The 17,134-nt window shown below is 41.4% G+C and overlaps 1 protein-coding gene across 1 annotated transcript in view; it reads right to left on the bottom strand.

Annotated features, from left to right (window-relative positions):
* Window positions 1–455: 455 nt before the first annotated feature.
* The window catches only part of ST8SIA1 (ST8 alpha-N-acetyl-neuraminide alpha-2,8-sialyltransferase 1), a 65,507-nt gene continuing 48,828 nt past the window's right edge, over window positions 456–17,134 (bottom strand). The window contains exon 5 of the mRNA XM_070947309.1: window positions 456–924. Within this exon, the coding sequence (XP_070803410.1) occupies window positions 456–924 (469 nt within the window). The remainder of the gene's footprint in view (window positions 925–17,134) is intronic.

The raw sequence follows: 17,134 nt of genomic DNA, 5'->3' as shown, positions 1-17,134 counted from the left end.
GCACCTTTTGAAAATCCAGTCTCAGGAACAAATTAAAAAAAGCAAGTAAAACACATCTCCCAGTAATTTTGGGAATCAGTTGTATATCTGAGCATCAGGAAGTATTCAACGCGATTGTTGAAAGCCCTTTGTGAATTCACTCTTCAGTTCTTATTTAGAAGCTCCCCAATGGACCGTTGCATTCTGCATATTCTTTTTTTTTTGGGGGGGGGGGAAATATTATCCACCAGGGAGCCCCCACATCAGTGTCACAAAATCTCAAGTCTTCGGTTCGCGTTCAGCTTATGAATTGAAGTCATGCACGGGTTTTTTTAAAAGATTGTTTCATTCCCGCAAACCCTTCCCTCCCCCCCCCCCCCCAATGTTTGTTGGTTTGATTTTTTACGCCGATGGCGAATGAAGACAGCACCGGCAACTGTAAAACACACAAGTTTTGCGCTCCTTGTAGAGCAAACTCAAAAGTCCTCGCAACGCTCCAGCTGCATTCGTAAGACGCCTCTCTTGTGGAGAAGCCATAGCTGTAAGAATTCCTCCGGCATGGCATGGAATCCGGTATCTGGCAAGATGTTGTCGTAGTAATGATGGCTAATGTATCGCCCATGGAGGTCCATTGAAAAAGGCCAGAAACCATAAATTGTCACTTCTTCGCAAAGAGCAAGAGCCGCGCTGACCAAGAAGAGTCCGGTGGAAAGCCGTTTAGCGTGAATCCCTTTGCTTTTCCAAAACTTGCCGATGTCCCGTAGGAAGTTAGGGTTGGCAAAGATCACCTTTTGTTTGGCTCCGACGTCATTCAGGGTGTAATACACTCGGAGAGAAAGCTCGGTCCCTGTTTTCATGGAGAAAGCTGGCATGTAGATGTAGCTCTGGTTGTAGACTTTGACTTTGTCTACAAATGCTTTTCGGGACCAAAGAAGATTCTGGAACCTGGGAAAGAAAAGAACAAAAGAAGAGAGGAGAAGAGAAGAGAAGAGAGGGGAGGGGGAGAAAAGAAAGAAGGATGGATGGAAGGAGAGAGGGAGGGAGAAAGAAGGGAAGGGAGGCAGGAGGCAGGAAGGAAGGCAGGGAGGGAGGGAGGAGAGAGGGGATGGGAGGAGGAAAAAGGAAAGTTGGAAGGAAAGAGGGAGGGAGGGAGGAGAGGAGGAGAAAGGAAAGATGGATGGAAGGAAGTGAGAGAGGGAGAGAAGAAGAAGGTGAGGAGAGGAGGAGAAGGTAAAGTTGGAAGGAAGGAAGGGAGGGAGGGAGGAGAAGAGAGGAGAAATAAGTTAGATGGTAAGTTCATGCTTTACCAACTACTCAAAGCATACTATAAAAAGGCCAACAAAATATTGATAAGAGTAACTTGTCAAAGTTAGTGAAGATTTAGGGTCTCGCTGCAACTAGGATCAAAGAAATAAGTTAGTGTTTCCCAACCATGGCCACTTTAAGATGTCTGGGCTCCAAGAATTCTGGGAGTTGAAGTCCACACATCTTACGAGTTGCCACGGTTGATAAACACTGCAATAAGCAAACAGGTTAATGTAAATGAATGCTGGTGCTTAACTCTAGGGATTCTGAGAGGTTATCATAAGCATTCCATAAAATAGCAACTAGCAGGTAGTCCTCGATGTACGACCACAACTGAGCCCCAAACATCCATTGTTAAGCAAGACAGTTGTTAAGTGAATTTTGTCTCATTTTACGACCTTTCTTGCCACAGTTGTTAAGTGAATCAGCACAGTTGTTAAGTGAATCTGACTTCTTCCCCCATTAAATACATGCCAGATGCCAAACATCTGAATGTTGAACATATGGCCATGCGGATGCTGCAATGGTCGTAAGTGTGAAAAATGGTCATCGGTCATGTTTTTCAGTGCTGTTCATTCACTAAATGAATAGTTGTAAGTTGAGGACCACCTGTGCAGAAGTGTGAACAGGTACCAAATACTTATTTCCTAGAAGGCAGATACTTCTTGTAGTTCTCAAGAAGAGTCTTTACCACCTGAGTTTATCACTTTTTCTTTCTTTTCTTTTCTTTTCTTTTTTTTTAATTTGATTTATATGCTGCCCTTCTCCGGAGACTCAGGGTGGCTTACAGTGCGTTAAGCAATAGCCTTCATACTTTTGTATATTTATACAAAGTCATCTTGTTGCCCCCACAAACTGGGTCCTCAATTTACCCACCTTAGAAAGGATGGAAGGCTGAGTCAACCTTGAGCCTGGGGAGAATTGAACTCACAGTAATTGCAGGCAGCTGGATGTTAAATGCTGCCTTTAGGAGGCATTAGCCTCCTACGCCACTCAGGCTTTTTAACTCTTCTAGGCATTTTTTTTTTCCTAGCTGGAACAGCAGGTTGCAAGCATCCCATAATTGTTTAAAGAATGCTGCCCAGAAACATGGGTGAGGCTGGCACTGGTTTTTGCAGCATGTTAGCTTCTATTTTTTTGAATTGAATTGAATCAAGCAGGATGGCCTGGCAGCCGCCAAAAATTGTGTTTGCAACTAAATTGGCATTTTTGAGTGGTCACTGATGGCCCCACAGCTCTTAAAGGTTGCACTTAACTTGAAAATAAATCTGAATACAGAAGGAATTCTAAATAAACCTTTTTGCCATCACCGGAAACAATTCAATGTCTATTTTTCTTCTAACTTAAATACATTCATGTTTTCCTTTGGTTGCCAGATAAACCTGCCTTCCTATTTGTACAAATCTTTGCTGATCTTGCTTTATGCAAACAAGACGAAAAATAAGTTGAAATAAACATTTATTTATCTCTTTTAATGGCTGCCTTGGAAAATGAAATGCACTTTAACCTCCCTGGGGTGGGGGGGAAGGGCCTCCCACTCTGCAGAGTTTATAGAAATGGAGAAAGTCTTAGTTCTCATGCCTTTTGTAGTTTTTGTTTTTAATCTTTGGTGAGATAGATCTTTAATAAATGGCTTATCACATTTTCCCCCATTCTCCATTCATATAATGTGTCATTGGACAGATGAATTTCAACAGAAGGAGCTAAACTCAAAAGCATAAAGCCACGGGGCTTCCTGAAAAATAGATGCTGCTCGTAATTCAATTCTCTAAAGACAAAATACGATAATCACATTTTCAGTAGGCACTAGTCCCATTTCAGCAAATGGAGCAAAATGCTAACGGCTAATGAGAATTCAAGTCTATGAGTCCCAAAATCTAAAATATGATAGCTTAAATTGTTCCATGGATCAGATCCATCCAACATGCCCAACCCTAACATTTTCATTAAGGAATTGCCAAGTAATGTTTCTTCTTTTTCTTCTTATGCCGTATCCGTCATCGGACGTTACCGATCATGTTGGCGATCCTATTTTTATCAACAGACTCACGAAAAAGTGCTGCTGAGTTTTGTCCAAACCAGTCCCTTAGATTTTGAAGCCATGATGTTCTTCTTCTGCCTGGACCTCACTCTGGGTGTTGCATCACATGTCCGAAATATTCTAACTTTCACTTTTTAATGGTTTTGATTATTTCCCTTGCCTTTCCCAGGCGGCTTATCACTTCCTCATTTCTGATTTTGTCAACCCAACTTATATGTAACAGTTGCCTGTAAATCCACATTTCAAATGCTTCTAGTTCGGGACATCTTGTGCACGGTCACTCACGCCCTTGTCACTTCCCGCCTGGACTACTGTAACGCTTTCTACATGGGGTTCCTCTTGAAGAGGAGCCTGGATAGCTCAACAAACTAAAAGCCTGTTATTAACATTCAGCTGTCTGCAATTATTGCAGGTTCGAATCTCCCCAGGCTCAAGGTTGACTCAGCCTTCCATCCTTTCTAAGGTAGGTAAATTGAGGACCCAGTTTGTGGGGGCAATAAGCTGACTTTGTATAAAATATACAAAAGTATGAAGGCTATTGCTTAATGCATTGTAAGCTGCCCTGAGTCTCCGGAGAATGGCAGCATATAAATCTATTTTTTTTTTTAAAAAAAAAGAGCACCCGGAGGCTCCAACTGGTCCAGAAAGCGGCCGCGCGGGTGATTGTGGGGGCGATGTGGCGCTCCCATGTAACACGTATCCTGCGTGAGCTGCACTGGCTTCCGGTGGTCTTCCGGGTGCGATTCAAGGTGTTGGTTAACATCTTTAGAGCGCTCCATGGCTTAGGACCTGGATACCTACGAGACCGCCTTCTGCTACCAATAACCTCCCACTGGCCAGTACGCTCCCACAGAGAGGGTCTCCTCCGGGTGCCGTCGGTCAGGCAATGTCGACTGGCAACCCCCAGGGGGAGAGCCTTCTCTGTGGGGGCACCTGCCCTCTGGAACGATTTGCCCCCGGAGATTCGGAGGATCCCGGACCTACGCACCTTCCGCCGTGCCCTCAAGACTCTTTTGTTCCAACAAGCCGGGCTGGCCTAATTCTAATTCTTTTTAACTTTTAATCTTTAATTTTTAATTCTTGAGGTTCAAAAATGGGTTTTTAATTAGTTACGGGCCATATTGTTTAATATATATTTTAAATTGTTATTAAATTTTCTATTTGTGTGTTCTTATTCTGGCTGTAAACCGCCCTGAGTCCTTCGGGAGAAGGGCGGTATATAAATTCAAATAAATAAATAAATAAATAAATAAATAAATAAATTAGTCTCTTCAAGTGTCTTTCTGTTAGAGACCAACTCTCTACTCTCTAGAGCAGGATAGAAAAGATGTAACATCTGACAAGCCTAGTTTTCAATGTTGTGACTTTCATTTTGAAGTAATGTTTACTGTATCCAAATAAATCATACTACAAGTGATCCTTCACTTATAACCATTCATTTAGCAACTGTTTGAAGTTGTAACAGCACTCAGTCAGGTGACTAACAAACCGGTCCTTGGGACTTAAAATTGTTGCAGTATCCCCAGTCACGTGATCAAAATTCAGGGACTTGGTAAGCAGCATAGATTTACAGGGTGGATTTAAATTTAAATCACTAGTAAGAAAACTTGGTTTAAATCAACTCAATTTAAATCATAATTTTTAAAGAGCAACTTGTCATCTGTATCCCGTAGTGACTCCCCGACAATCCCAATATTGCAGAATATACAGCCTTATGCTACATCACTAAGCTCCATTTCATGGTGAATAAACTAAATTATTATCTTAATATATCTTAAATAGTATCTTAAATAGAAAACTATCGTTAGATAGATTTTACTCCAAAAGCATTTTATTAAAATAAATTTAATAAAAATTAAAAAAAAAACCTGATTTAAATTAAGAAAAACCTGATTTAAATAAAAAAAAACCTGATTTAATTTTTTTTTTAAAAAAATCATTGATTTTTATCCACCCTATATATTTATGATTGTTGCAGCATCCTGGAGTTATGTGATTTGCCATTTGTGACCTTCCCAGCCTGCTTCCGACAAGCAAAGTCAATGGGGGAAATCAGGTTTGCTTAAGGACCATGTGATTCATTTAACAAGTGCAGTGATTCACGTAACAACCGTGGCAAAAAAAAGTTTGTCAAATCGTGTGTGACTCACACACTTAGCGATGGAAATTGTGATCCCAATTGGGGTCGTAAGTCGAGGACTACCTGTGTAGCTTAGACACAGCCATCACATCCAAGATGCCAAAAATCCAAATACCCTGCCCCCCTAAAAAAGTCCAACTTTTTGCTGGACATAGATAGAATAGAATAACAGAGTTGGAAGGGGTCTTGTAGGTCATCTGATCCAACCCCCTGCCCAAGCAAGAGACCCTACACCAGTGATGGCTAACCTTTTTGCCGTCATGTGCCAAAAGTGGGAGGAGCGCGGGAGGGTCGCACGTGCCCACACCTATAATTCAAAGCGCCCTGCACCCCTCATGCGTCCACGACTCCTGCACTCCCCCCACTTTTGGCACGTGATGGCACGGTAGGTCCAGTGGGCCTGTTTTTTCGCCCTCCCCAGGCTCCAGAGGCTTTCTTGGAGCCTGGGGAGGGCGAAAACGGCGTTCCCCACTCCCCCCGGAGGCCCTCCAGAGGCCGGAAACGGCCCATTTACCGACTTCCAGTGGGCCTGGAAACCCCGAAAATCAGATGGCCGGCGTGCGCATGCGCGCTGTAGCTGAGCTAAGGTAATGCTCGCGTATCCATAGATATGGCTCCCCGTGACAGAATCTGGTGAAACAAACTGATTCCAAATTGTCAAACGAACATGACAAGGCTGTATTCTCTCCCCCCTTATTTATTCAACCCCATGTGCTGAATATATATTAACAGAGTTGGAAGGGACCTTGTTAGATCATCTAGTCCAACCCCCCGCTCAAGCAGGAGATCCTACACCATTTCTGACAGATGGCAGTCCGGTCTTTTCTTGAAAGCTTCCAGTGATGAAGCTCCTACAACTTCCGAAGGCAACTTCTGTTCCATTGGTGGATTGCTCTCACTGTCAGCAAATTTCCAGGTTGAATCTCTCCTTGATCAGTTTCCATCCACGATCCATCCATTTGTCTAAATTGTCCTACTAAATTCAGGCATTGGTCACAGAACAGGCATCTCCTGTAACATGGTGCATTCTATGAGCCCTGTCCTTAAGTGGTACAGTAATCAATGAAAATTTGAAGTGACTACTTTTGTTCCTAAAAGATTACAAAAACATAGCAAAGATTTCTTTTTGCACAGTGCTTTCCTGTGGAACAGGAAACTCTGCTAACACTAAAATCCTGGCTGTCCCCCCAATTTTATTTTTTGGGCCAGGAGGTTACACAAGCTTCTCCTGGTTGATGTTTTTAATTTACCAAACTTGTTTTTATTCCATTAAACTTGTAAACTGCCCGCCATGCCAGAGGCGAGTCTAGTCGGCTTACAGACATTCAATTAAAATGCAATATAAAATATTAAAACTGTAAGTAGGGATCATAAATTAAATTCTGCTTGACGGAATGTTGGAATTTGCGATCACAGGTATTGTTTGGACGGTTTTAATTGTTGGTGTAAATGCCCAGAGTCATTGCTATAAGATGGGAAGTTGTAGAAATCACTAAAATAAAATAAAAATAAATGAGATTCATGGTTGTTTAGTGGCCACAGTGAAAACTGGACTTGCACACATGACAATCTCAGATGTTGTTATTCAAGATAGTTTAAAGATGGTATCTGCTTAAATCATCTTATTTAATTAAATCAGCTCAGACATAAGCAGATCTCAGCAGAAGGACGAAAACTCATCCTTTACTAATAAAGAGGAAACGGTGAGAAATGGGAGGGGGGGTCATAGAACTGGCCAAGGGGAGGTCATAGGTCTTATATTTCTTCACAGAACCAGCTGCCTAGACTGTTAAATAAGAGGAAAAGTGCTTAGATGAGCAGAAGGGATAGAATGAGTACAATTATAGTATTTTATATCTGCAGTGCTTAATGCAGAGGTTTTGGCTTTCCTCAAATAGTGAAAGACTGCAAAGGTCTTTCAGTGTCTTTCAGAACTTTGGACTACAATTCCCATAGTCCCTTGCCACTGGGCATGTCTTGCTGGGCTGACGAGATTTGAAGCCTCCAGCTTCTGGAGGATACTGAATTTTATTTATTTATTTTTGTCCCAGCATTATTATTTTTTACAAATAACTCAAGGTAGCAAACATATCCAACATACCTTCCTCCTCCTATGTTCCTCACAACAACATTCCTGTGAGGTGAGTTTGGGCTGAGAGAGTGATTGGCTCAAAGTCACCCAGCTGGCTTTTATGGTGAAGGTAGGACTAGAACTCATTGTCTCCTGGTGATTGGCCCAAAGTCACCCAGCTGGCTTTCATAGATAAGGCGGGACTAGAACTCATTGTCTCATGGCGATTGGCCCAAAGTCACCCAGCTGGCTTTCATGGCTAAGGCGGGACTAGAACTCATTGTCTCCTGGTGATTGGTCCAAAGTCACCCAGCTGGCTTTCATAGCTAAGGCGGGACTAGAACGCTATGTCTCCTGGTGATTGGCTCAAAGTCACCCAGCTGGCTTTTATGGTGAAGGTGGGACTAGAACTCATTTTCTCCTGGTGATTGGCCCAAAGTCACCCAGCTGGCTTTCATAGCTAAGGCGGGACTAGAACTCTATGTCTCCTTGTGATTGACCCAAAGTCACCCAGCTGGCTTTCATGGCAAAGGTAGGACTATATGTCTCCTGGTGATTGGCTCAAAGTCACCCAGCTGGCTTTTATGGTGAAGGTGGGATTGGAACTCATTGTCTCCTCGTGATTGGTCCAAAGTCACCCAGGTGGCTTTCATAGAACTCATTGACTAGAACTCATTGTCTCCTGGTGATTGGCCCAAAGTCACCCAGCTGGCTTTCATAGCTAAGGCGGGACTAGAACTCTATGTCTCCTGGTGATTGGCCCAAAGTCACCCAGCTGGCTTTTATGGTGAAGGTGGGACTAGAACTCATTTTCTCCTGGTGATTGGCCCAAAGTCACCCAGCTGGCTTTCATAGCTAAGGCGGGACTAGAACTCTATGTCTCCTGGTGATTGGCCCAAAGTCACCCAGCTGGCTTTCATGGCAAAGGTAGGACTATATGTCTCCTGGTGATTGGCTCAAAGTCACCCAGCTGGCTTTCATAGCTAAGGCGGGACTAGAACTCTATGTCTCCTGGTGATTGGCCAAAGACACCCAGCTGGCTTTCATGCCTAAGGCAGGACTAGAACTCAGAGCCTCCCATTTTCTAGCCTGGTGCCTTAATCACTAGACCAAACTGGTTCTCACACTCCAAACTTGGCTACCTCTAGAAGAATTGGGAGAAGCAGAGATATCTTCAGCTGTTCCTCATTATCTAATCATCTTTGAAATGGGTTTCTGCTCGCATTTTAATGAATTTATCTAGGTCAATTCCAGGACTTTTGTGGCCAAGAAATAAGCTCTTCTTCCTATCCTGTCTTCTTTCAGAGACCTGGAAGAGATGGATGCACGGAAACCTACAGGACACTGAAGGAGCTTTTGAGATCAGATTTCATTTCTGAAACTGAAGGTCTCCTGGTGACCTCAGTAGGGGAGCCCTGATACATCCCAGGGAGAATTGTTATCTTAATAAAGGTTATGCTAAGATGGGAATGACTTCTTTCCAGTGAAATCGAATAGATAGCTCAGGGTAGACTTATTCTTGCTGCTCTCTGAGCTACTACAGGTAGTCCTCGACTTACAACAAGTTCATTTAGTGACTGTTCGAAGTTACAACAGCCCTGAAAAAAAGTGAGTTATGACTGTTTTTCACACTTACGAATATTTTAGCATCCCCGTTGTCATGTGATCCAAATTCAGACACGTGGCAACTGACTCATATTTATGACGGTTGCAGTGTCCTGGGGTCACTTGATCCGCTTTTGCGACCGTCTGACAAACAAAGTCAATGGGGAAGCCAGATTCACTTAACAATCAGGTTACTTATTTATCAACTGCAGCGATTCACTTAACAAATGGGGCAAGAAAGGTGATAAAATGGGGCAAAACTCAATCAATGTCTCACTTAACAACAGAAATGTTGGGTTTACTTGTGTTCGTAAGTCGAGGATTACCTGTATATATAAACAGCAAAACCCACACTCACTCACACAGATTGTGCTACGTAATTGGATAATTAAACACCCGAGTGCAATGGAAGGAAACTGAAACTCAGAAGGTACCAAGGACTCCATAACTGCTTCTTTGATTGCATGGACCTCAGGGTGGATTTGATTTAAATCAAGATGATTTAAATCACTAGTAAAAGGGCTTGATTTAGGTCAACTTGATTTAAATCATAATTTTTAAAGAGCAACCGTCATCTCTGTCCCGCAGCGGCTCCTCCTCTGACCTGCTGTTGACTCACTGACAGTTCCAATATTGCAGAATATACAGCCTCATGCTACATAACTAAGCTCCATTTCATGCTGAATAATCTAAATTATTAATGTATCTTAAATAGAAAAGTATCTTTAGATAGATTTCTACTCCAAAAGCATTTTATTAAAATAAATTTGAAAAAATAAAAAAAATCCAATTTAAATAAAAAAATTCCAGATTTTTAAAAAATCTGATTTCTTAATTTTTTTTAAAAAAAATCATCAATTTTTATCCACCCTTTTGGACCTTGTCACATGGAACATATCATATCAGATTTAGTCATTCAGAATGAAGGATAATATGGAACAGTAAATAGAGTTTGTGAGCTTGTGGCAATTACAGTATAATTCAATAACATGTCAGGATAATTCCAGACTAGAGAAAACTGCTCTACAGCCACATCTGTTTATACAACTGAGATTTAAAAATCTAAAAAAAAAAAAGAAGGAAGGTGCACTCGATGTTAGTACAACTTATATGAAACCAAATTAATGACATTCTAATTAATGATCTGTAGCATGTAGCAGATTAGAAAGCAATGGGCCCAAATTTTCCTATGGAAATTTCTAAATCTTGGATGCCTGTTAAATGTAGGTCTTATTTAAAGATAGTTGTGATTGACTTCAAGTCTCTAAGCATTGTTTCCTTCCATCATTAACATTTTCTTGGGTTTTGAATTGGTGATTACGTCAGATTTGTTATTTTTTTATTTAATTTCAAAAACATTACAATTAAACTTTCTTTTATTGTTGCAGTTTGTGGTATTATATGTAAAGTAAATATCAATATTTATCTATCTATATCTATCCACCTATCTACCCACCTACATCCATCCATCCATCATCTATCCATCCATCATTTATCTATCTATCTATCTATCTATCTATCTATCTATCTATCCATCCATCCATCCATCCATCCAACCATCATCTTTCTCTCTCTCTCATCTATCCTTATCTATCTCCATCCATCCATCCATCCATCCATCCATCCATCCATCCATCCATCCATCTATCATATTAAATCACATTGTGTTAGGATATGGTTTGAGCCTAACTATGTTGTACAGGCAATATAAGTGTACTGTTACTTTATCTGTATATGTATTATGTGACTTTAATGCTGAGTCATGCTGTAATCACATAATTACTGGTTGTGAGAATATTTAAGCAAAGCTTCTGCAACGTGTTCAGTTGCTGCTATGATATGCTGTTGAGAGGTTGCTGCTATGATGCTGCTGTTGATGATAAGCTACCATTGAGAGGAGTTGTTATCTGCTAATTATCATTGGATGGATCTGCAACCATCGTGGTTTGTGAACCAGAGTGAGTTTGTTATTCTAACCAACTACTGTTTGTTGGGTAAGAAGATTCTGTAACTACTGGACTGATTTACTGGCAAAGACTTGGAATTTGTTTAAAGACTATGAGACTGTTTTTCTACTATAAAGTAAGCTTTTGATAAACCAGTTTGCTTATCTCTTATTCATTGCTCTCAGCAACGTTTCTCTGTGCAATCTACTCTGCTGGTTGGTAACACAACAACAATAACCTTAACACATTGCTTTTAAAAAAATCCTTACTTGCTACATAAAAAATATACTGTATTGGAGACACAGAGGAAAAAACCTATACTCAACTATTTAGAAAAAAACAGACAAAAACAAAAAAAAAACCCTCTTATGAAATAGGAAAAAATGAAACATATCACTAGAAACTAAAACAGAAACTTTAACAACAACAAAAACAAAACAACAAAACAACAACAAAAAAAAAACACAAAAGGAAGAAGTAAAAACATGGTAATTATAGCCCTTCCTGTCTATCTGCTTCTTGTCTATTTAAAGATAGCAGATGTCAGGCTATAAAATTTATATAACTTCCTTCAATATTTGACAAGATTGTTATTTTATTTTAAAACAATGAATTAAACCTAGAGTGTACAGAAACATGCTGTCTGGTCTTGCTACTCTGATAATTAATAGCTGTCAAATTTAATTAAGCAAGATTTATAATCTGGGAAATATTTATTTTAAGGGGTGAAAGCAGTGGTGAAATCCAAATTTTTTTTACTACCGGTTCTGTGGGTATGATGTGGCTTGGGGAAGGATACTGCAAAATCTTCATTCCCACCCCACTCCAGGGGAAGGATACTATAAAATCCCCATTCTTCCCCACTCCTGGGGGAATGATATTGCAAAATCTCCATTCCCACCCTAGTCTTGGGCCAGCCAGAGGTGGTATTTGCCAGTTCTCCAAACTGCTCAAAATTTCTGCTACCAGTTCTCCAGAACCTGTCAGAACCTGCTAGATTTCACCCCTGGGTGAAAATCACAGATTCAGGCTAGCTGGGGTACCAAATTAAGATAACTTCTCTCTCTGTGAGTGTCTTTGAGTCATTCTTGATTCTTGGCAACTGCCTGGATAAGATCCTGAAGTTTTCTAAGCCACATTTTTGAAAATGGTTCGCCACTGCCTTCTTCTTAGGGCTAAGAAGGAATGGCTGGATCAATGGAGTATTCTTTGGACAACGCATGCTATGAAAATATAAAGCTAGATTTTTTAAAGCTAGCTTTAGGGCTGATGTTGAATTAGGTCTGAATTTTGATCACGTCACCATGGGGATGCTGCAATGGTCATAAGTGTGAAAAATGGTCATCGGTCACTTTTTTCAGTGATGCTGTAACTTTGAAATGAACTGTTGTTAAATCAAGGACTGCCTGTACATTGTATGCAACAAAATTTCATTTTAAGGTATGCCAATTAGGGTACTTTTAAAGTTACAATAAAGTTATTTTAAGTCATTGTAGATTAAAACTGCAATTCCTGTTCATAACTGCTTGCAATTGCCAAAGTGAAATTTTGCAATCCAATCACAGCACAGTCTAACTCAGGGGCGTCAAACTCGATTTCATTGAGGGCTGCATCAGGGTTGTGTTTGACTTTGGGGAGATGGGAGGGGGCATGGCCTCGATGGGTGTGGCCAGCTCGATGTCACTCGTGTCAGGGGTGCCTGTGGTGGCCGGAGCACTCTTCCAGTGAAAATGGGCTCCCGAGCTCCGTTTCTGACCGCAATGGCCTCCTGCAACTCTCTGCCAGTGAAAATGGAGATTGGGAGGGCCACGTCTGGTCCTTCAAGCTCTGTTTTCGCTGGCAGAGGCCACCAGGTCAGTCCTTCGCTGTTTCCAGGGCGGCCCCGCAGGCCAGATCTAAGCATCACGCAGGCCGAATCTGGCCCCCTGGCCTTGAGTTTGACACCCTTGGTCTAACTCCTTGTACTTTCTGCAACTCTACTAAATGTCCCCAATTCAACCGTTAAATCACTGCTCTACTTCTCACGCGATAAACACCTTCCAAAATCTACCCTCTTCCCTATACCGTTACATTCCTATCTGAAGTTTCTCAGGATATTGCAGAGGAAAATAACAGAGGTCTAGAAAGCATCTCCTTCAAAGCGCTTGGAGGAAAAGTCACCTTAGATGGCCTGGCCTGCTCAGGAATGCGAAGAAAGAGAAATTTCTCATTTGCTGCAGAGAAGAGCAGCTGGCAGGCAGGTCTTCTGTCTCTGCATTCCCTTCTCTTTGCCAGCGAGAAAAATCCCAGAGTCAATCTAGGTCGTATACTGCAGAATCGAAGCGCGGCATTTCTGTGGCTCACACGCTTCCTTTAAAGAAGCTGCAGAGATGCCAGGAAGACACGCTGAATAACCGCAGATTCAAGGCAGAATCTTAGGGGAAAATAAACGTAGCGTGAGGCATGGCTGCTATCACAAAAAATTGCTGCAAGCACAAGAACAGCTACAAAGACTTGGCTATGTGTAAAATGACTCATGTTGAGGATAAAATGCTGGCGGGCAGGGCTGAGGCTTTGTAAAGGCTACTTGGGCCTTGACCCTCAAGTGCAGCTGTGGTAAGAAACAGCAGCCCAAGCCAACAGCCTAGCACTGAACATCCATTGTTAAGAACTGTTTTGTTCATTAAATCACTTTTAAGCCAAACTTTGTGACACAACCATTAGGACAGAATGCCACGGATAATCTAGATCGCATCTGGTAAGCCACCCAAGCCAGAGAACGGACACAATAAAATGCATATTTTTGTATACACTACAGCTGGGCCATAATGCTGTGATTAATGCACCCCATCAAAGCAGATTTTTAAACCAGGAGATTGTGTGGTCTAGTCCTGCCTTAGGCATAAAAGTCAACTGGGTGACTGGGCCAATCAGCAGAAGACTCCCCTCCCCCACTTTGAGCCAGTCACCAGGAGACGGTGAGTTCTAGTTCCATTTTAGGCATGAAAGCCACCTGGGTGACTTTGGGCCAATCGCTCTTTCTCGCTCTCTCTCAGCCCATCACACTTTGCAGGACTGTTGTTGAGGGGAAAATAGGAAGAGGAAAGAGTGTTATGTATGTTCACTGCCTTGAGGTACTTATAAAGTAATAAAGACAGGCTAAAAATCAATCAATCAATAGCAATCAATGCCATGATACTTCAACTTCATTGGCACCTTCCATGGACATTGTCAGCACTTCAAACTACATTCGTTCCAGTGCTGACATAAGGAGAAGAGGGGGCAACTGGCAAGAGGACGCTTGACTTTTCACCTACTTATTTTCCCTGAAGATAATATCCCCTAGGAGATGGGTTGGGAGGGGGGACATTCCTGGGAGCTGAAGTAGTAGATATGGGGAGAGTGATTTGGAAGATGGCCAATGAGACGCAGAGAATTGGGGAACGGAAAGGGAAGGTTTGGGGTCAGGAAGTCAGTGTTGACTTTGACATAATCAGGGACAGGTTGTCGTGCTTAATAAATGAAAGATTTCATCAAAGACTATCTGTTTGGAAAATGCAATTTATTTGAGACGACATCGAAACCTGACAGACATACTGCATATGTCAAACCCAGTGGTGGATTGCTCCCGGTTTGGTCCGGTTCTATAGAACCAGCAGTAAAATAGGCGGGAGGCTCCGCCCACCCGCCACAATGTCATCATGGGTGATCTGTGCACATGCAGAAGCTTCTGAGCATGTGTGCTCTTGTTGCGAACTGGTAGTAAAGGTAAGTAGAACCCACGCCTGGTCAAATTCTCTTCCAGCTAACTGTAGCGTTGGCATAGTTAGTTTTAAAACCCCATTTTGTTGAAAAACTTTCATTTTTCTTACTTGTTTTTAGAGGATTTCCCTCTGGGCCTCACATCCTAGTCTTAAAATTGAGTTCCTTATCAGGAAACTCATGTCAGCTAGATTCTGGGTTAACTCTACTTTCCTGTTGCAGATAAATTAGCTAGAAAGTTGGTATCAACCTCATCGTTTGGGGACAAAAGGGGAGAGAGCTGTAATATTTTAATAAGGAACCCACTTTCTTGGGTGGCTGAATCAGTGGTGAAATTCAATTTTTTTTTACTAACAGTTCTGTGGGCGTGGCTTGGTGGACAAGGTGTGGCTTGGTGGGCGTGGCAGGGGAAGGATATTGCAAAACCTCCATTCCCTCCCCATTCCAGGGGAAGGATACTGCAAAATCCCCATTCCCTCCCCACTCTGGGGCCAGCCAGAGGTGGTATTTGCCGGTTCTCCGAACCACTCAAAGTTTCCGCTACCAGTTCTCCAGAACCTGTCCGAACCTGCTAGATTTCACCCCTGGCGAGAATGCTCTATTGCTCATTGGGAAGATCAGAGATATTACATTAAGACAAAATTTACATTAACAAAACAGAGATCACAATAATAGAAAATAGACAAAAGAAATAAAAAATAGATCATAGAAAAGAAAATCACCCAAAGAGAAAGCAAGACAGCCAGATATTCAGCAAGGGCTACTCTTCAATTACCAGAATTATAAGCTTATCCTGAAATAGACATAGCAGATGATGAAAAAATGAAGTATGTAAGTACAGGGGGGGAAACTGCATATTTATAGAAACAGAAGCAATCTGGGGCATGTCAAGGAGCTCTTCTTTTGCAAGAAAAGCATTAACATTTATTAAGAAAATAAGTATAAATGCACAAATGTGGTGCTTGCAGTTAAAAAGAGGTTAAATAAGAAAAAAAGAATGTGGGCAGAAGAGAAAAACGGGTGGATGTATCTAGCTCAGATGTTAATATTTTGATCACTGTGAGGGGGAAGACTGCTTACATTTTTAATGTGCCGTAATATCAACAAGCACTGCAATTTTTTTTTACAGTGCTAAAAAATAGCATATTTTTATCTCTTTGGACCAAAGCCCACATTCTGGCTGTTCTGATGGTATCTCCAAGACACCTGGGGGAAAAAAACAGCTGAGGAGAGGAGAAAGAATGAAGAGGAAAGGGCCAGGAAAGCGCTAGCTTTGTTTTAATTTGCATTTTAAAATGATTCCAATTTACTTAATTTATAGCAAGAACAAACAGCTTTACGGCAAGAACAAAACTGAATTAAAAGATGGAGGAAGGAGACCACTGAGCATGAAATAACATTAAAGGAAGAGCTGGCTGAAGGCTCTGACCTCCCTTATTCTACCTGGAGGACTCTGAATAGGTTGAGAGTTGGGAGCGCCTACAGTAGTGGCCAAAATTGTGGAAACCTTTTGGGAAAAGTGTGTTTTTGAGGTTTGATGGCTAATAACACCATTGTTTGTGGGGTGGGGGAGAGGGAGTTTCAAGATAATCATATTCCTGGGAAAAGCCTAGACCTTAACCCAATTGAAAATCTATGGAGCCAACTAAAGAAACTTGTTAGTCAGATGCAACCCAGCAATAAAACCCAGTTAATAGAAGCCATTATTCAATCTATCTTGGTTTCACATTCGAACAGATGCAAAACTGTTGCATCTGTAGGATGCAAAAGGAGCCTGGATAGCTCTGCAGACAAGGCACTGTAATTTAACACCAGCTGTCTGCAATTAAAGTAAGTTCGAATCTTGCCAGGCTCAAGGTTGACTCAGCCTTCCATCCTTTCTAAGGTAGGTAAATTGAGGGCCCAGTTTGTGGGGGCAATAAGCTGACTTTGTATAAAATATACAAAAGTATGAAGGCTATTGCTTAACGCATTGTAAGCCGCCCTGAGTCTCTAGAGAAGGGCGGCATATAAATCAAAATTTTTTAAAAAACCAAAAAACTAAAAGACTTGGTTCACTCCATGGGAAGACGTTGTAAGGCCATAATTCATGCTAAAGGTTACCCAACTAAGCATTAACTGATGTGATAATTTTTGTATACTGTATCTCATTTTTTCTATGGTGATAATTTTTGTATATCTCCTTTTTTCTATGCATTTCCCTTTCTTCTTTAAACTGTAACTGCTATTCTAATAGCAAATCCTCCATAAAGGTTATTGCATTACATTCTTGATTAAATTATAGAATAGAATAGAACTTTATTGGC

This window comes from Pituophis catenifer, unplaced genomic scaffold (genome assembly GCF_029215685.1).
Source record: "Pituophis catenifer annectens isolate HBS135680 unplaced genomic scaffold, rPitCat1.0.hap2 SCAF_7, whole genome shotgun sequence".
NCBI classification, from domain to species: domain Eukaryota; kingdom Metazoa; phylum Chordata; class Lepidosauria; order Squamata; family Colubridae; genus Pituophis; species Pituophis catenifer.
The sequence above is the reverse complement of the archived record's forward strand: the minus strand, read 5'-3'. Positions and strand labels throughout refer to the sequence as shown.